This window comes from Macaca thibetana, chromosome 14 (genome assembly GCF_024542745.1).
Source record: "Macaca thibetana thibetana isolate TM-01 chromosome 14, ASM2454274v1, whole genome shotgun sequence".
Taxonomy (NCBI): Eukaryota; Metazoa; Chordata; class Mammalia; order Primates; family Cercopithecidae; genus Macaca; species Macaca thibetana.
The window spans coordinates 21463254-21484457 of NC_065591.1; the positions used below are offsets into that span (position 1 = coordinate 21463254).

Genomic DNA, 21204 nt, shown 5'->3' on the forward strand with positions numbered 1-21204 from the left:
CAGGCTTGACCTCCTGGACTTAAGTGAGCCCCCCAGCTCAGCCTCCTGAATAGCTTGGACTAGAGGCACACATCACCACACCCAGCTAATTTTATTTTTGGTAGAGACAGGGTCTCAGTTGCCCAGGCTGGTCTCGAACACCTGGCCTCAAGCCATTCTCTGGCCTCAGCCTCCCAAAGTGCTGGGATTACAGGCTTGAGCCACCGTACCCAACAAGAGACTTTAAAAGCCTTTTGGGAAGGTAAAAGTAGAGCAAACTCTAGTATTTGGAAGCAGGAATACCTGCAATTATACTCCCACCTGCCTCTTAGTAGCTCATGTGGTAGTAGATGTGATTTCATAAGAATCTTATAGAACATTGTGTCCAACACCTGGAAAATGGCCCATCAGTTAAGGATGACTTCTTTCTTTTTCTTGCCTGCTCTAGACAGTATTCTTTACATGGAACCTGCCTTAGAATTTAAAAATCAAAGAGGACAGAAAATCATCTGGCTTCCAAAGATGATTATGAAGAATATAAGCAAGAAAATAAGATGAGCCTAGAATTTAAAAGTATAGAATTTATTAGGTACTGAATATAAAAATAAACCATCTAAATAGGGGCCCAGAGAACTTCCTTTATTTCTCTAGGTGTCTCTAGGTCTTTCTACCCCAACCCCAATAAAAACATGTTGCATATATAATGGATAGCAAAGACTAAAAAGATGGAAAGCTTCCAAAGACAGCAGACACTCAGCTTAAGGAGGGTGACGACTGGGTCAGATGAGATCTTCCTGGAGGAGCCCACCATTTTCTCCATCACAACACTGACAAAAAGACACCCTGGACTTCTGGACCAGAGGCTGACATTAGTGGGTCCCTGAGCAAGTGACGGGCTGGAACTGCTGGTTGGGAGGCAGACGGCCTACTCCCTCATTGCATCCTCCAACTGCTTCACTATCCAAGCCTCCTTCTGCTCCTCCAGCACGTCACAGAACCGACGCATGGCTAGAGGGTCCAAATGGGGACAGAGAGCAATAGTGATTTAGTGGGTTTGCAGGTGGGTCCCAGACAGATCCAGGTCATGGTCAACCATAAAAGCCTCTCATTCAGGGATCCTGAACTTCAGCCCTCCCATCTTTGGGATGGGTTTCCAAGTCTACATGTTACATCCCTGATTTCTTTTTGAATATCATTGTTATGTCAGCCTGCGAGACATCTCAATATCTCGTATCAAAGCCTGTACTCTGGGGCTTATGGCCTTGGCCTCATTAGGATTTCTATTTGCCTCTAGTGTCTCTGCACTCAGCCTATCTTCTGTGCTAGCTCAAAAGAATTCTGCAACAAAACCCTTCATGAAAATGAACGATTCACTGCTATATTCCCAGCAGGTAGAACAGCATCTGGCATGTAGTGGAATGCAATAAATAAATGTTCACACGAATGTCCTATTCTCTATAACCTCAGAGGAGAATCTAAACTCTCTAGTATGGCATACAGGGACTTCCATGGTCACCTGCCTATCCATCTCACTTACTAGCCTGGCAGCCCCACAAGGGCAGAGTACTACTTTTTTTGTTTTTGTTTGTTTGTTTGTGTTTTTTTTTTAATGGAGTCTCACTCTGTCGCCCAGGCTGGAGTGCAGTGGTGCAATCTCAGCTTACTGCAACCTCTACCTCCCACGTTCAAGCAATTCTTCTGCCTCAGCACCCCCGAGTAGCTGGGACTACAGGCGCACACCACCATGCCTGGCTAATTTTTTGTATTTTTAGTAGAGACGGGGTTTCACCATGCTGGCCAGGCTGGTCTCGAACTCCTGACCTCGTGATTTGCCTGCCTCAGCCTCCCAAAGTGCTGGGATTACAGGCATAAGACACTGTGCCCGGCCTCAGAATAGTACTCTTTAGCTTGTTGTCCCAATGCCTCACTCAATGGCAGTCACAGAATAGATACCCCAAATGGGTAATGAATAGATAGGTGCTTGCGGTACATATCAGTTCTTGTTTGCAAAAGCACTTAACTAAAGATAGACATGGAAACAGTGAGTAAAGGGCTAGATCTATAGGATGTTTAAGGATGGGGAGAAGATTGAGATATTAAGTTGATGGGGCATCTTTAAAGGACTGGGAGGCCAGCTCCACTCACCCAATTTTAGCCGGGGGAGCTCATCTGCAAAGATGAGGCAGAACCAGCCTGGCTCCTTACACATGTAGGCTTTGCCACGGGATAACAACAGCTTGTTGTCCAGGAAGCGGCAATAGAGGAGCCGTTCTTCTTCAAATGTACAGGGATCCAGGTACTAGGGAGGGCACAGGAACAGAGCTGAGCCCAAGACCCAGCGGGCAGGTCTGCCCAAGAACACCTGTCCTGATTCCCAGAACACACCTTTTTCAAGTTGATCCAGACATAGAGGCCAGAGCTGCTGTTGTGAAAGGGGATCTCCAATGCCTTCAGCTTGGCAGTGATGTACTTGTGAGCTTCCCGGAGCCGGTAGCAATTGGTGGGTAGGTACACTTTGTCAATCCATTCTGGATGGGTAGAGGAAAAACATTGTCATAGATACTACTACAGAAATCTACCGAGAGTTCCTTCCCAAATGCTTCCTTCCTGGGCTTCATGCAAGTTTGTTTTTTTGTTTTGTTTGTTTAAAAACAAAAACAAAAAAAACCCCAGAGTCGCCCTCTGTCACCCAGGCTAGAGTGCAATGGCACAATCTCGGCACACTGCAATCTCCACCTCCTTGGCTCAAGCGATTCTCATGTCTCAGCCTCCCAAGTAACTGGGACTACAGGCATACGCCACCACACCCAGCTAATTTTTGTATTTTTAGTAGAGACGGCGTTTCACCATGTTGGCCAGGCTGGTCTCAAACTCCTGGCCTCAAGTGATCCATCTGCCTTGGCCTTCCAAAGTCCTGGGATTTTAGGTGTTAACCACTGCACCCCACAAGCTATTTCTAAGACTAACTGTAGCATATTTGAGCTAATGGTGTCCACACCCAATACACCCACCTCTTATCTAAGGCTCTGGTAAAGACACTGGGCTTCTCAAAGGTCTAGTAGGAAAGTTCTCTGAGTTCACAGCCCTGAGGCAAGGAGTCAATCCCCTAATAGGGGTTGATGCTGCTGTTGTTAACTGGGCAAGCAGCAGGGACTCACAGCTCCTACCACCCGAATTTGAGTCTCATACAATGGAGTTGAAGGAATATATGTGTGCCCGGGGATGCTCTTGGCCAATCGCCCTCAGCATTCATAGAACAGAACCACTTGGGGAACTATTAGAAGCCCTGATGCTCAGACTATATATCTGATATAGCTCAGGCTATATCAGGATCTTTGAAGATGGAACACACATGTCAGTATTTAAGCTCCCTGGGAAACTCCCATGTCCATCCAAGATTGAGGACCAGCGTTCAAGGGGCTGGGATCTGGTTTCTGCCAAGTATCAAAGGTCTTGATATCTATGGAAGCATTCAGTTGGATTGCTCCTGTCTACCTCTCTCCCGTCCCAGACCTGAAAGCAAATTGTTTTCTAAACCAGCAAATATAATGATATTCGTTTGTTTCATTATATCCCAGCTATGAATTAAAACTTCCAGCTTTGTATCTGTTCTATTACAGGGAAGTAAAAAAAATGAGTCTCTAAGCTTGGGCCATGGCTTTAAAGGCGAAAGTCCCTTCTGAGGCCAGCATTCACTTGAGATCCAAGTGAGGGGATGATGAATCCAGGTGCCACAGGCCTAGCCACACCAACTTGCCCAAATGGCAGCTCTCCTTTGGCCACCTTGGAAGATGAAATTATGTTGTATTAGAAGAGTCAGGGTGTTTGTTTTGTTTCTGGTTTTATAATCTTTGTCTAAAGCAAACAGTTTTGGGGACAGAAAATCTATATTCACATAAAGATTAATTTCTGAAGTTCCTACCTTTACAACTTAAAGTAGGATTAGCCATCCCACCTCTAGGCAGAACACAAGCTACCAGACATCCAGAAATTAAGCTCATCCTGTGGTTTTTTGTTTTTGTTTTTGTTTTCTGAGACAGAGTTTCACTTTTTCTACCGAGACTGGAGTGCAATGGCACGATCTCAGCTCACTGCGACCTCTGCCTCCTGCATTCAAGAGATTCTCCTGCCTCAGCCCCCAAAGTAGCTGGGATTACAGGCGTGCGCCACCGCGCCTGGCTAATTTTGCATTTTTAGTAAAGACCGAGTTTCACCTTGTTGGCCAGGCTGGTCTCAAACTCCCGACCTCAAGTGATCTGCCCACCTTGGCCTCCCAAAGTGCTGGGATTACACATGTGAGCCACCACACCTGGCCTCGTCCTGTGTTTTAAAACAGCACCTCCATCTTCTGTCTATATCCTGCTGTGTTATCTGCCCTATCTTGCCCTCCTTCAAACTTCATGTCTTACCACAGTTAAATCTGAGACAGCACATAGGGTCTCAGTATATTAAGGGCACATCAGAGACCCAAGCAAATCCAAGAACTCCCCATTGCCATGACATCCAGCCAACATGCTGGCCTGTGCTAGAGCTCAGTACCTGTGTTCTGGAGCAGTTGACACAGCTTGTGCTGTGCAATGCCAGAAATACTGTGGAGGTAGCCAAAGGCACTCACAGCAGAGACCACCTCCTTGTTGTGGGTATACAGAGCACCAAAGCGGAAACCAGAGATGCCAAAATCCTAGAGGAAGAAAAGTAGGAACAGGAACAAGTGTTTTGTCTCCCTTCTATTCCCGGTTCCTCCTCCTTCGCTAGCCCAGGAGAGAAAGCAATGACTCACCTTACTGGTACCCCAGATCACATGGGTCCTGTTGCGATCAGGCAAACTGAAGAAGAAATGGAAAAAATAACTAAGGTTATAGAGAAATAGTTGATGAATATTTGGGGTATACGAGAGGAAAGTGGACTTGAGGTTCTTCCTAGACAGCAGGGCCTATAGGGCCCAACGTTCAAGAAACAGTTGTCCCAGTTAAGCCAGGAAGTCAACACAAGGTATCCCTGAAGACCTAGAGGGAACAGAACCGAAGTGCCCACTGAATGAAGTCTAGGGCCTTCAGCCTGACATGTGGCTCTCCTACAGCTTGGCCAAAGCTACCTTCCTGGCAGTTGGCTCTTCAGATGTGGGTCACCATCATTTCTAGAACATGCCTGAATATTTCTTACTGCTCCATCTTTGGTGAAGCTGTTCCTTGTGCCAGGCATTTCATTCCCTTGCTTTGAATGCTGCAATCCCATCTCTAGGGCCAGATACTACCCTTCAGAAGGTTCTGCCTCCTTTTTCTTTCCCTGTGCTCTACTTATCAAGAAGCTCCTACCCTGGCATTTTATGAGACTTTATTTTGACCTTTGACGGTAGACTTTCTACCTTGACCTCAAATTATTGTATACAAAATGGCATATAGACTAGAAGACATTTAGGGGGAAAGATGATGCTTTGATTGCATTCACAGCCCCTGTGAGCAGTTAACTGGCTATGTGCTAGGAACTGAGTTAAGTTCATGTCACATAAACTCACCCTGCAAAACAAGAAGCTTGTGGTTCTCGTTCCCAACTCCAGCTGAGACCAACTCACCTTTTCATGCTCAGAACACTGTGGAATGTGATGGATTCATCAAACACAGACAGCATATAAATCTCATCTATGATCACATGTAGGTTATACCTGTAGATTAGATGAAAGAAGAATAAGGTCTAGCTTATCTCTAGCCTTTTTTCTTAGCATGCTTTTTACAAGCATCTTTGTAATCTTAAGTCATGTCTTTTGTAGTGTTCTCTGGGCATAGATCATGCATTCCTACTGCCCCAGCAGCCCATCTGACCCTCCAAGGGGCATAGTAAGGTAGATGGGGTGGTACACCAGAAGGGACCCTTGGACCTAGCTTGGGGGTAATGAGAAGGAACAGGAACCAAAAGACACGTTGAGAACATATTGTCTAACCTTAGCTAACCATTCAACCATCAAGCAGAGACTATGGGAAGAGGTTGGGTAGCCCCGATAATTTTTAACTGGTAGAGTCAGGAGCTCCTAACTGCTTATGTGCCTCGTTCATTCTCCCAACAATCGTCACTACTGTCATCTCCATTTCAGATGAAGAAACTAAGGCGGGCTGGCCACCGTGGCTCATGCCTGTAATCCCAGCACTTTGGGAGGCCGAGGCGGGTGGATCATGAGGTCAGGAGTTCAAGACCAGCCTGGACAACATGGTGAAACCCTGTCTCTACTAAAAATACAAAGATTAGCTGGGTGTATTGGTGACAGAGCGTGACTGTCTCAAAAAAAGAAAAAGAAAAAGAAAAAAAGAAACTAAGGCTCTTAGCTGTAAAGTCAATTAGCAGGTGCTATAGCTGGAAGGTGAACCCATTCTATCCAATTCTTGCCTACCCCCTCTAGCATTTTTCCTCCTGACCCCAAGCTGCACCATTCATTGGTCTGGGTTAGTCGTGAAGTTTGACTAAGTCTGTTTCTTATGGAAAATGGAAGGTTATCTGCCTTAAGTAATAGGACTATTTCAGGACTCCAGAGAAAACTAAGGTTAACTTGCTCTTAGAAAGGAACGTGAAGCTCTGTAGGAACACGTCTTCATCCCACAAGGTCTGAGAGTGTCTTCCCCGGCACTCCAGCCCAAGTGGCTTCCGAAATGGATGCTGGGAGAAAGTACTTAAGCTTAAGTAGAAAAGTAACAAATTATATATTTTTAAGTGACATATTTCTCAGAAAACAAAACTATATTTTGACTGTTATGTAAATGTCAATACATAGGCTGAGGCTAGAAAGGAAATGGCAAAAATTTGAAGTGGTAAGTATGTGATTGCGTTTTCCTTCATTTTAATTTCAGTTAGTTTTATATAACTCTGCAAAGTATGGTGTATAGTGAGAATATTTAGGGTAAATTACTTTTTGAGACAAAGTCTCACTCTGTTGCCTAGGCTAGAGCACGATCTCGGCTCACTGCAACCTCCTCCTCCCCGGCTCAAGCAATTCTCATGTCTCAGCCTCCCAAGTAGCTGGGATTGTAGGTGCCCACCACCATGCGTGGCTAATTTTGTATTTTTAGTGGAGACAAGGTTTCCCTCTGTTGGCCAGGCTGTTCTCAAACTCCTGACCTCAAGTGATCCACTGCCTCGGCGTCCCAAAGTGCTGGGATTACAGGCATGTGCCACTAGATCTGGCTCTTGACTACTTGACTATAAGTGACGGGAATACTTTCAAGGAATTACCTAGTCTCAAGGGGTGGAACTCATACCTCTTGGCAAATTCCAGGTATTTCATTAGCGAGTCTGGGGAGTAGATGTCACCCACAGGATTCTGAGGGTTGATTAGCACAAGGCCTCGGACCTTTTTCCCCTAAGAAAAACCCAAATATAACTGAGTGAATACAAGTCCTTTGCATCTACCCTAAATTCAGCCAAGGATCTTTTATGGGTCAGGCACCCTAAAAGGCCTAGGTAGGGTCTTGAAGCAGCAACTACTCTACTGCCCAAAGAGGGGGAACAGGAAGGAAGTCTGGGGCTGCTATAACATCCCCATAGGACTCAGGGATCCAGAGGGACACACCCCTGGATCATTCACTGTCTCTTCCAACTAAGGACAGCCCACCAGGTCTTGGTGAACAAGCAGCACCAGAGTTTCAATACTCAAACCCCTTTCAGGACCAGCAGTGGCCATCCTAAAAATATGGTTCCCTCTTTACCTCAAACCTAGCTTCAAGCAGGGCTTCCTCTAACTTGTCCACAGTGAGCTGGAAAGGTTGGGTGTTTGTAACAGTGACCTGGAAGAGAAACATTATGTGAGAAGTGTCTCTTAAAGTCTAAGCCTTGATTCCTCATTCCCATAAGCCCCAGATAATCCTCTGCCTTCATACCAGAGTGCCAGTCCACGTGCCTTCTCCACCCCTACCCAACCACTTAGATGGGTAGAAAGCAAGCCCCTCTACCCCTTTAAGTGTCCCCAGAACAGTCCATTGTCTAGATGTATGGAGCAGGGAAGGGGCCCCATTCAGACCTCACTCTCCAGGTAGACAGGAATCAACTCAACCTTTGCATACAGGCGGGAGCTAAAGGCAAAGCCACCATAGAAGGGAGCAGGGACCAGGAAGGCCTCTGGAAACAGAGAGACAGAGCCATCATTTCAAAGTCTCCCAATCAGAGCCTGTTGCCAGGCTCCCCAAACTAGCAAAGCTGTTGACCAAAAAAAAAAAAAAAAAGTCAGTTTCACGATCCTTTCTACCTGGGGATTAATGTTCTTAGGTTCAGGTGCTATGAAAGTTATCCATTATTATAGACATCACTGGGGGAAACAAAACTCTAGTTTCTTCTTTGCAGGTATATTAGAGAAGAAGAGGGAAGAATATCATTGAATAACTCAGAATCCAGGGCACAAGTTAAGCAAGGCTCACTAGCAGATGGAGCAATGGTTATTAGGAAAGTCTCAACTGATCCAGGCCAAATATCAGAGGTCAAGGTCCATGTGCAAGGAGGGCTCCTTGTTTGGACCTGGGGATCTCACTTTCTTTTCTTCCCATCCATTTGGCCTTACTGATGAGTTAAGAGAAGCTCCTTTGCATGAAAGGGACTATCTTAACCACTTCTTTTGATGCATCCAGAGCTCTTTAACATTGGAGCCTCTTGCTTAAGCATTGTTACAGGGGAGGTTGAGAACAGTCCACTCGACCTTGTTTGGTCCAGGGCTAATTAACCTTTTTCTGAAGAGATAAGAAATCTATATTGTCTGAGCCCGTTGCCATGGCTCTCTGTATTGCAGCTGAGCCCAAAAGCCCAGCCATGAACATAGTAGGTAGGCCCCCATCGTCATTCCTGGGGCATACCTCCTTGAGGTCCATCATGTCTCTCTTCCATTAAATGGAGAATCCAAACCCCTTGCTCCCGCAGAAATAGGAAGATAACCTAGTCAGTGTGGGAAAAGGCCCACCACTGTGGGGAAAAGGCCTTGAGTCAGGATGCTCTTCTTCCTCAAAGTCCAGTGCCTGTGTGTTCCTACCCATGTTGCTAGTATTTCATTGAGAGGGAAAGCAGAGCCCACTGACTTACCGCCTGGATCACACAGAACCATGGCCAGGGCAGAGAAGACAGAGCAGCAGCCATTTAGAACCACCACCTGAAGATGACACATGAGAGGCAGAAGTCAAAACCAATACCTATGTGAGAAGGGGTAGCCATGCTTTCTCCATCCTCCTGGGCGGAACAGGCACAGGGAACCTCCTCAGCTGGGACACATTGGCCTTCACACTGCCCTGGCCCCTGAGAGTCTCTACTGATTCTCCTTGTACCCCCTAGAAAGGGCAGAGCATCCTCCAAGAATATAGCCCTCCACCAGGGTGGCAGCAAGGCTGGGAAACTGACTCACGTTTTCTGGATCAAGTTGGGTAGGTGCCCTGCAGTAGTAGGTCAGGAACCGGGCCACTTCTTCCCGCAGGCTGTAAACAGACCCAGAGAGACCTTGTGGTTCCTGAGCCCCTTTCCTCGCTCATGGTCTGGATGGCCATTGTCCAGCCTAATAGGGACCTTTGCTACCCAGTCCAACCTCATATCACAGGGCTACTGACTGAGACCATCAACTCCCCAAGTCACACAGACAATAAGTGAGAGTTGGCACAAGAACTCGGGCCTTTTGAATTATTCCTACTATACCAGGAATAACCCTTCCTACTATACCAGGCTGCCTCCTGATGACGTTTTGCTCTAGGCATTTTCTAGACGTTATCACCCAAAGAGACAGGGAGGTAACCAACCAGGAATTTGGTGCCTTGAATCCTCCTTCTGGATAAGGACAGCTGCCTGTGGGACCAAGAGACCCTAAATCTGAAAGTCACTTACAACGGCTGCCCTCTCCAATCAGGGTACTGCAGCAAGGCGTCCTCAATGCAGTTCATGTCCCTTTCTTGCAACTGTTGACAAATAGAACATGAAAACAGGTAGGCCAGGAAAGTCCAAGAGGCCTCATCCTACTCCTAGTTCATACAAGAGTGTTTGCCCTCCACATACATGACCGCCTAGAAAGGGTACGGGTATACATACTGAGTGCTCCTTTATGAATGGAGGCTACCATCTTGTCATAAATTACACAAGTAGATACCTCACTGGGAAGTATTTGACCCAGAGGTTCCCATAGCAACCTTCCCACCATATACCTAATCAGAGAATACCTCTGGACAGTCAGCAAGGCCAGGAGGTTAAATGTGCTATTCTAGAAGCTATTTCTTCACTCTTCTTCCAAGCTCCTATGTCTCACCCCTGTATCCACCACAGCTGAGGAGCACGCTGGGGGAGGGGGCAGGTCCCAACATAGCCCAGAACATCCTTACTCTTTCAGTCATCAGATCCATGCAGAGCTTGTTCTCACTGGTGCCAAGGTTAATGAAGCCCTGGAGATGGAAGGAATCCAAGATCAGGTCAGTCCTCTTGCTCCACCCTATATAGATCCCTTGAAACACGCTAAGAAATATTCATCTCAGATTAGCTCAAATGGAGATCTCACTGCCCCCGAGGCAATTCAATCCAAATTTGACAACTTTATACGTTAGGAAAGCTTTCTATGAACCCAAAATAGTACAGCTTGCAAATTTCCCCCTTAGAGCCACATAAATAAGTTATGTCCTATCGACCAGTCATTGAGTTCTTATTATGTGCCAGACACTAGACCAAGTGTTTCACGTGAGTTGTCTCAATTCCTGAGAAGAAGGTTCTATATACTCCAATTTAAAGAGTGAAGTTTAGAAAAGTTGAATAACTTACTAGCCATGTGACCTTGGGTGATAGGTAGAACTCTACCTACCTGACTCCTGACCCTGGACCCTTAATCCCCAAGGCCCCACCTGGCACCTACCTCTGCTACTTCTCCTTACACATTAGGACCTTCGAAGTTATTACGGGAGAATGGAAAGAACAGAAGGGGAAGGTATAGCTAATGTTGCCCTCCACCCTCTGGTTGGAGAGCTACTGCTAAGGACCCCCTTTGCTGGAAGCCTTTCATCAGTTCCCCATCGCCCTTAGGGTAACATGCCTTTTTTTTTTTTTTTTTTTTTTTTTTTTGAGCTAGGGTCCTACTCTGTCCACTCTGTCACCCAGGCTGGAGTGCAGTGGCATGATCTCAGCTCACTGCAACCTCCACCCACCGGGGTCAAGTGATCCTCCCACCTCAGCTTCCCAGATAGTTGGGGCTCTAGGTGTGTGCCACCACGCCTAGCTAGTTTTTGTATTTTTTGTAGAGATGAGGTTTCACCATGTTGCCCAGGCTCGTCTCGAATTCCTGGACTTGAGCAATCCACCAACCTTGGCCTCCCAAAGTGCTGGGATTACAGGTGTGAGCCACCACGCCCGGTCCCTTAGGGTAACATCTTAACATCTCCCATCCACCTCTGTTCACACCTCCTGCCACAGCACCAGTGGTCCCTACTCTGGCCACTGGACCTCCTTTCCCAATCACTCCTAGCCCTTCACATCTTGAAGGTTTTACCTGTGCTGTTCCTCCTGCCTGGAGGGTCATTGCCATGACCATCACCACATGGCTGGCAGATTCAGCCTTTAAAACATCTTCCCAGACCACCTGAAGTGGGCATCCCTTTCGTGCTCTTGGGAAGATTTTTTTTTGTTTTGTTTTGTTTTTTTTTGAGACAGAGTCTCGCTCTGTCGCCCAGGCTGGAGTGCAGTGGCCAGATCTCAGCTCACTGCAAGCTCCACCTCCCAGGTTTACACCATTCTCCTGCCTCAGCCTCCCGAGTAGCTGGGACTACAGGCGCCCACCACCTCGCCCGGCTAGTTTTTTTGTATCTTTTTTAGTAGAGACGGGGTTTCACCGTGTTAGCCAGGATGGTCTCGATCTCCTGACCTCGCGATCCGCCTGTCTCGGCCTCCCAAAGTGCTAGGATTACAGGCTTGAGCCACCGCGCCCGGCCTTGGGAAGATTATTAATGTCTGTGCCCCAGTTGCTGACTCCATTCATCACTATACTAAGTTCTATAATGGCAGGCTCATTTGCCCCTGTGACCACAGGGGCCAACTCCTAATAATTAAGAGCTGGGATTTAGGGAGAGGGAAGGATTTGGGGGTGGAGGGAGTTTTCCAACTTTCTGGGGCATTGTCACTTTATTTCTGCAATTACTCCCTTATCTTCAAGATGACAAGAGTGCCCATTTCATAAGGCTATAAAGAATGAGAGCACATACAACACTTGGCCCAGGACTCAGTAAATCCAAGTGACTGGAGCCCGTGAGGATGCTGCCCACCCCCCACCCCAAATTCTCACCAAGGTGTTCTTGTCCTTATGATATTTATCTTTTTGGTAGGCATTGTAGTCCTGGAAGCTTGACTGATAGAAGACAGAGATGTCAATCCCACGGTTGGATAGGTCACGACTGACAAAGGCAGCTTCACAGTCACTCAGTTGGGGAACTGGATCAGGCTGTCCAGACAGTTGGGCCCTCTCCCCGTATCTGACATCACCCCTAGAGTCCTCAGAAGGAAGAGGCACTTGGAGCTCCAGGTCACTTGCAGCCTCAGACTGTAGGAGGTTGATCATCCGGCATATTAAGCAACTCAGAAGGGCTTCCTTCTCACGGATGGCCTGTGTGTGCTTCCTTTCCTCCAGTGACGGGCCCTGTCTGCTCGTCAGCTGCACGAAGTGCTCCCTCATGGCCTGCCGCAAGTGCAGTGTTATCTCCAGCAGCTGGGGATAGATGCTGTGGTCTCTGGGGACCTGGTCTCTCCTCTGGCCGGAGGGCACAGGAAGGGTGTCTGACCAATGACTCATACTCCAGGTATCTTTACTGGCCTCTGCAGGCTGCCTGGCACCTACAGAGAAAGAGACCATTGACATTGGAACAAAGGAGGATCTCCTGGACCCTCAGTTCCAGGAACGGATGGAGACAGAACAGATCTCAAACTGGTTCTTCTTACTTCCATACCTTGGTTATATGACCAAGAGATTGGTTCATGAAGAGTTACCTACTCATTAGGGCAATGAGTACGTGGCCCCCAGCCTAGACACTGAGTGCTCTACTTCAATGGCATTCAATAGAATGTGTTCTGAGGAAGAGCAGGGGATATGAACAAGGAGGTTCTGGATTCTCCACCCTGTTCTTCAACCTGAGCAGTTCCTGCTTTGTTTGGTTAAATAGGAAAAAAGGGTTTCTACTGCTCAAAAACAATCACCATCACTACCCACTGAGTAAAACATTCTGCTAGAATAAACTAAATGCTTGAGGGCCAAATCTGGCCTGCCACTTATTTTTGTAGATAGTTTTATTGAAACACAGCCCCATTCATTTATTTATGTCTTGATTATGGCTGCTTTCGTATTACAATGGCAGAGTTTAATAGTCATGACAGAGACCACGTGACAGAGACCATATGGTCCACGGAGCCTAAAATATTAACTGTCTGGTCCTTTACAGAAAAGGTTTGCCAAGCCCTGTTCAAGAACATCAGCCCTGCTTTTTGCCTGTTGTTCTCCAGGTTGGCCATACCAGATACTCAAAGCCTTTAGATTCCTCAGTTTCTCTATCCTCACTTGGCTTCCTGCAAATGCCTTCCACCTACTCACTGTGACAGCTGCCTTAGGCTTCCATCACCTGTAACTATGGGCTAGGTACATGGCTCTCAAACTTTGAAATCCATTACCAAGTCCTTCAGTAATCACCTGGAGGGCATGGTAGGAAACAGATGGTGAGACCTCACCCCTGAATTTTGAGTCAGTGTGTCTGGGGTGAGACCTGCGAATCCTCATTTCTAGCAAGTTCCTGGGACTATACTTAGCAAATTTTCCTTTTTTTTTTTTTTTTTTTTTTTTTGGAGGGAGTGGCTCTTGCTCTGTCACTCAGACTGAAGTGCAGTGGCACGATTATGGCTTATTGCAACATACTTCCAACGATTAGGATTAGCCTTACTTCTGAAAACAAGTTAAATACTGAACAAGACCAAAAAATACCTCCTTAAAGCCTCAAAGAATCAGTAAATCAGATAGCAAGATCCCAGGAGGTAGGAAAGCTTGAGGCCAACACCTGCCGCTACTTCTTTAAAACAATCCTCATATCCCAAGACACCAAGACCCTTTTTTCTAAAAATCTACATCTATGCCCATTCTACCAAATGCTACAATTCCAAGTTTTTCCCCCTAAGTAACACCTACTACACACACACAAACAAAAAAAAACCTCGTTGCTTCTTTTATAAATTTATGGCACCAGTACTTCAGAGTACCAAACACTCTGTCCAACTTCTTCAAACCATGTTCAGTTTGCCTGTGATGTTCCCATTGCAACCTATACCTCCCCCTTAATGACATTTAATATTGTTACTTGTTCAGTGTCTGCCCAGGTCAGCCTTCATTTTTACATTCTTAGCACAGTACCTTGGCACATAGGCAACTAACATAGTTAATGAGTAGGAGAGGCATAACCACAAGGATGTTGCCAAGTCAGGGCAGCGATGAGCCATAAATGAAGACTTTGGCCATGGGAGGTGAAGCAATAGACAGAGAAAGCCAGATAACAAAGCTGTGTCAAGTCTTGACTTAGGATCCCAACCTTTCATCAGTGATGCAAAAACTTTATTCAGTGTTAGGAACATACTGATGCGAAAGAAATTGAATATGACTGTTTATGCCTAGATAAACCCTCTCTTCCACAAGCAAGAGCTTTGCTCTGGCCCAAATTCCCTGTCCTAGAAGAGATTCATTTTAATGGGGCTCTCAACTCTGTAGGTGAGTCACACTATCTTTCCAAACACTTGATTATCATAAAGCATTTCAAGGGCCAGGCGAGATTCCTTTGGTTTTGCCTTCCAAAAGGTGGTGCCTATCATCCCTGTTGGTCCTGCGGAGTGCTAGTGGAAACAGCCAAGATGGGGTGGTAACCTCCCTCCAATGAACAAGAAGCTACTGTCACCGGGCATCTTCTTTGTTCTCCCAGGAGTGGTAGAGTATCTTTGTATCTTTGTCCTGTGTCACCATAACAACAAAGTCAAAGATGGGACAGCTCTTTGGACAGCTCTGTAACATTAGCCAGCTCAGCCCATGGTCCCAGAATTTTAGTTATTCCAGTTCAGTTAAATTAGGGGCTCTTAGACTTCTTGCCATGGAAGTCCTTGCTGTTAACAAAGTCCCACTAGTCTGCCCCATATACCGAACACTCAGCCAGGGACTCCAGGCACATAGGAAATGGGGACCAGAATGGGACAGGGAAGCTGAAGGCCAGTGTGGCCTAGTAGGCAAATGGAGGAGGAAACTTGTTTAAAGTAGTTAGAATGAGAACCTCCCAGGGCAGATTTACATAGCAGAACTTGGGGGCCAAGGCAGTTAACTGAAAGTAACGCATTTTTCCTGGTAAAAATTTTTTTTTTTTTTTTTTTTTTTTGGCGGTGTGGTTGGGGGTTGTTTATTTTTGAGACAGAATCTCACTCTCTCGCCCAGGCTGGAGTATATTGGTGCAATCATGGCTCACTGCAACCTCTGGCTCCTGGGCTTCAGCGTTCCTCCCACCTCAGCCTCCTGAGTAGCTGGGACTACAGGTGCATTCCACTACACCCAGCCAATTTTTGTGTATCTTTTGTAGAGATGGGGTTTCATCATGTTGCCCAGGTTGGTCTCAAATTCCTGGGCTCAAGTGATCCTCCTGCCTCAGCCTCCCTAAGTGCTAGGATTGTAGGCACAAGCCACCATGCCTGGCCCCAAGATGTATTCTCTGATAACAAAGTGAGTATGTAGCAAGGCCAGGAGTAAACCTAGAAGCTGGACTTCTGCCAAGACTCATCTTTCTATGGGAAAAGTCTATTGTAAATGATACCATTCCACAAAGGCAACAATGCCCCTATACCTCAGCCCTGAGTTGTCTGGTACCGGGGGTATACCAATCCTCTCCTCAAGTCTTCTTGGCTATACCATTGGTTTCAATATTCCTCAGCCTCCCACCATCTACCTTTCAATTCACTCAGGGGCTTTCTATAGCAGCTAGAACCAGTATCCCAGGATCAGCCTGGTGGATGCTAGCAGCCTTTTGACAAGAGCTGAAAGACAGATCTTGAACAGCAGAAGTTGGGAAGGGGAAGTGAATGTGGGAAATGAAGTGAGAACAGGCTGGCAGTTCACTTTTGATACCAGCACATGGCTATACCATTTACACAAGGATACTTCTAGTATCACTTTTTCTAGTGCCCTACAAGCCCTTATAACTCTGCCTTGGTCCTCTAGCCTTCCTTCTTCTTGCCATACACCAGCCTCCTCTGGTGTCTCAGTACTCTCACCTAATTCAGGTTCTTCCTTCTGGGTATGGCAAGTATGATAGGGATTACAGAATCCTCTTCATGTGCATGTAGGGGGAAGCAAGGTATTTGGGGATATAGATCCCTAGATACAGGGTCCAAAATTGAAAGCTCACATAGAAGTACCCTTGACAGGCCTAGGCTCTGTTCTATAATTGCTGCTCACTAATTGTAGGATGTTGGAAAAATTACTTCCCCTGTCTGGGCATCAGTTTCTCCGTATGTAAGATGAGAAGAATGTGATGAAACTGAAGCCCAGTGAAGATAAGTACCTTCTAGGGTCTCACATTAGAGCCAGGATTTAAACACAAGCCTCCCATTTTAGCCCTAGGAAGCAGAGTGAACTAGTAGAAAACCAGTCCTTGCATGAACTCCAGCCTGGCTTCATGTCACATAATACCCAGAAAGCCTCAAGTTCTGAGATTGGGTTAAGTCATACTGTATTTTGGTGACTCAAAATTCCTGGTAGAAGTGAGCAAATACTCTGGAAGCTGTTACCATAGAGTACATTGCTCAAAGAATTTTTAAAATATTGTGTCCAGCATATAGAAAATCAGGTACACGAATAAACAGCATGACCTAAAACCACCAGCACAGACAAGAGAAAGACCAACTGGTCTCCAGCTATTGGGAGTAGATAAAATAATTGCTTTTCTGTTGAAGGAGATAAAATCCAAGTTTAAAAATTGAAAGAAAATTAAGATTTATTAAAATAACAGATTTGAAAGAAAACAGGAGATCCCCAGAGGTTAAAATATAAGGACCAAAAATTTAAAACCTCTAAAGATAAAATTACCAACCTGGAAGGAGAGGCTGAAGAAACTTTCTGGAATGAGGCATGAAGACAAGAGAAAGAAAGAGAATATGAAAAAATCTAATACACACACATATATGTATTTATTTGGAGTCCCAAAAGAAGAGGAAATGGGGCCAAAACCATTTGAATAACATGTATCTTCAGTGCTAGATAGCTAGACATCAAAGCATGGATTCAAGAAGCCCAAATGCTAACTAGGATAAGGAAATCTACACTTATGTTGAAACTACAAAAAACAAGACAAAGATAACATCTCAAAAGGAGTCCAGGAAAAAAAAATGTACCTTTCAAGGAACAACAGATCAAAAGCTAACTTCATCAGCAGTAGAAACCTGAAGACAGTGGGATGTCATTTTAAATGTACTGAAAGAAAATAAGTCCACTTAGAATCTTGTGACCATCACAGGATCCATATTTCCACAGGCAGTACCAATTCCTCAGAACAGTGGTTGCCACGGGAGAGGTGTAAGAAACTGACTGCACTGGGGCCCAAGGAACTTTTCTAGGGAAATGGAGGTGATCTCTATTTGATGGAGTGTTAGGTAGATGGCGATAGCCATTTGTCCAAGCTCAAATGGTACACTTATGAATCTTATTAGACTTAAATAGATTTAAAATGTAGCTATAACGAACTAAGTCTCTGCTAGAATATAGTCAAATACGTTTATTTTTGAGACAGGGTCTTGCTCTGTCACTGAGACTGGAGTGCAATGGTGCAATCACAGCTCACTGCAGCTTCAACTTCCCAGACTCAAGCAATCCTCCCACCTCAGCCTCCCAATAGCTGATATCACAGACATACACCACCATGCCCAGCTAATTTTGTTGGATTTTTTGTAGAGACCAGGTCTCACCTTGTTGCCCAGGCTGGTTTCAATCTCCTGGGCTCAAGTGATTTGCCCACCTCAGTCTCCCAAAGTGCTAGGATAACAGGTGTGAGCCACTGCACCCAGTCAACAACTTTATTTTAAATGCTAGCCTTTCCAGTGGAAAGACCAGGATGGGGTTGGGTGCAAGATTTACACAGGATATTTGCATAATTATTTTATAGTAGAAAAAAGTGAACTAGTTCCAAAAAAGACAAGCTAATCAAATAAAGAGAGAGAGAGAGAAAAAAAAAAAGGAAGGCTAGGCATAGCAGCTCACACTTGTAATCCAAACATTTGGGAGGCTGAGGCAAGAGAATGCCTTGAGGCCAGGAGTTGGAAACCAGCCTCATCAACATAGTGAGATCTCATCTCTACCAAAAAAATAAAATAAAATAAAAATAACAGGAGAAAGCACGTACAGAGAAATAAGGACTAAAGACTATTTTGAATCGTTCTATGGCTACACTTCAATCTGGATGAAGTGGACAATTTAGTATAAAAACTGAATTTATTAGTCCTAATACCAGAAGAGAAAAAATCTAAACAAATCAGTTCCCATAGAAGTTAGAAAAGAGCTAACTCCCTAAGCAAGTATCTGGCCCAGACTGTCTCACAGGTGAATTCTATCATATATTTAAAGGAGTATATTACTCCAACGCTATTTAGATTATTTTAGAGAAGAAAAACCCCACATTTTCTAGTCAAATAAATAGTGATAAAGATTTGATGAAGTTTAATGAAGAACTACAGATGAATTTCACCTATGAGTAGATTATCAATGTCTTAAAAACTGAATAGCGTTCAGCAAACGGAATCCAACGGCACCATAAAATAACCTTATGACCAAGTGGGGTTATATGCGAATGTAAGACTAGTTTAATACTATTATTTATATCAACTTTTCATTAATAGATCCTAGGGAGTTTTTTTAAAAAATCAATTATATCTATAGATGCTAAAAAGACACCTGACAAAATTCAGCACCCATTCTTTATTTGGACAACGTATTAAAATGAATGGTACCTATTTAACATGAAACATCTCTCAGCTAAAAAGCCAGCCTCCTACACAATTGGGAAACAATGGAAGGATTCTCATAAACAAGGTAAGGCCTACCTATTGTCTCTGCTAAATATCTAACATTGTACCAGCAGTTTCAGCCAAGAATATTAGCCAAGGTAAGAAATTTGACTCAGAAAAGGGAATTTGAACTATCACTATCTACAGACTACTACTATACATCTGGGAAACACAAGAGAATTAATGGAAGATCTACAAGAGTTTAACATAGTTGTAGAATAGGGGCCCATCTCATGTTTTTATAAAGTTGTATTGGAACACAGCTATGCCTATGTTGCATACACACGTAGGTCAGACTTTGGTAGTAAACATTAGACTAGCATTTTCAACCTATCCTAGAGGTTCAGACATAAGGACCAAAAATGGAAAACCTCAACAAAAGGGTTTATCAGGCAATTAGATATAGCTAAAAAGAAAATTAGTAACCTGGAAGAAAAGGCTGCGTCACTTAGCTAATGAGTGAACCTAATGACCACCTAGCAGCCCCATTCAAGTAGTTAACCCTAACAACTGCTGTAAGGTAAGAATTATCCCCAACCTTCAGATGACGTGGTTAAGGATATAATTCATTAAAGTCCATTGAATTTAGCAAGGTCCCCAGATATGACCTAAATGATTATGAATGATGTAAACTATTCGTGGGGGACATCGAATTCTCTGAACCACAATATTACCAAAGACAGCTAAAATATTATTTGAGCACTGCCTCAAGTCAGGCCCTGATCTAGGTTCCTTATGTATGTTATGTTATTTAATTCTCAAAACAGTTCTATTAGGAAGGTACCATCATTAGACTCACTTTACAGGTGAGAAAACAGAGGCTCAATGAATCACACAAGATGGCACAAGTAGGACGTCGAAAGGGGAGCTTCAAACCCAAGTTGGTGAACCTCAGGCCCCATTGCCCTTATAAACATCCCTCCTTAAGACCTCCCCTGGAAGAGTGCACATACTCTCAAAGCTTGGCATTCACTTTTGGGGATCTATGAGCCACCTAAGTCCATCAGGGACCCCACCTCACTGGAGGCCCAGGAGCCCCAGGCATCACTGGGTCCAAAGCACCTCTCTCACTCTACATCCCACAGCTCACACTACCTTGCCACCAGCACTTACCTCTGTATCTCTTTTCACTCATCCTTTCTCCGGCCTAAAACCTGACTGAGCAAACTATCCTTGACTGTCAGTGCTCAGGGACCTGCTCTGCTATGCTGCTCCTCACTGAATGTGGTTACCACTGTGGCCTGCACGTTCTGCTTTTAGGCACAAGCTGGCTTTAGAGGTAATAATAAGATCCACCTTTTTACATCCAGGGCAATCTTCCCCAGGAGCTCCCTATTACCTAAAGTGGGCTTTCTTTGCCCCATTACAGAGAAAAGGCTTTGCAACGCCCACCCAGGGAGAACCACTCATTGAAGCCTTGGTTCTCAAACTTTGGAGGATATTGGCATCACCTGGAGAACTAATGCAGCACTACAGAACCAGGCTTTTTGAAGTAGGCTAGGCCTGGGCCTATGTACTTGATCAAGACCACCAGGTGATTCTAATACTTACCAACTACTAAGAACTACTAGAGCAAGGGACTTCCAATTAAAACACAAATGAGCTACTAACTTTTCCCCATATCTGGGGAGGTCATGATTTGAGAACAAGCTGAAGTGGGTTAACCCAGGGCAGAAAAGACAACTTGGTAAGAAAGCTCAGGAAGGAGACCCAGGAGGGCTGGATCCCCAACTGCCCAAGCCCCCCTGCCTGTGTGGCCTTGGCAAACCCACCTAGCCTTTCTGGTTTTCAGTTTCTCCTTGTTAAAGATGGGGGTAGGCCGGGCGCGGTGGTTCACGCCTGTAATCCCAGCTCTTAGGGAGGCCGAGGCGGGCGGATCACGAGGTCAGGAGATCGAGACCATCCTGGCTAACACAGTGAAACCCCGTCTCTATTAAAAATACAAAAAAATTAGCCGGGCGTGGTGGTGGGCGCCTGTAGTCCCAGCTTCTAGGGAGGCTGAGGCAGAAGAATGGTGTGAACCCGGGAGACGGAGCTTGCAGTGAACCGAGATCACACCACTGCACTCCAGCAAGGGTGACAGAGTGAGATTCTGTCTCAAAAAAAAAAGGGGGGGGGTAATGAAACCTACCTCCCCGAGGGTGATGTGAGGACTAGAAGGGAGCAGATATGCTAAAGCAATAGGGC

At 45.3% G+C, this 21204-nt stretch overlaps 1 protein-coding gene across 1 annotated transcript; it reads right to left on the reverse strand.

Annotated features, from left to right (window-relative positions):
• Positions 1-754: 754 nt before the first annotated feature.
• On the reverse strand, positions 755-12929 carry ACCSL (1-aminocyclopropane-1-carboxylate synthase homolog (inactive) like). The gene is made up of 14 exons (XM_050758880.1): positions 12242-12929; positions 10302-10361; positions 9814-9884; positions 9344-9413; positions 9028-9094; positions 7982-8079; positions 7671-7748; positions 7224-7324; positions 5552-5641; positions 4760-4805; positions 4519-4660; positions 2365-2507; positions 2125-2278; positions 755-987 (listed from the first exon to the last, which is right to left on the reverse strand). The coding sequence occupies exons 1-14, from the start codon at positions 12809-12811 to the stop codon at positions 905-907; spliced, it is 1773 nt and encodes a 590-aa protein (XP_050614837.1). The 5' UTR covers positions 12812-12929; the 3' UTR covers positions 755-904.
• Between the last annotated feature and the right edge of the window lie 8275 nt (positions 12930-21204).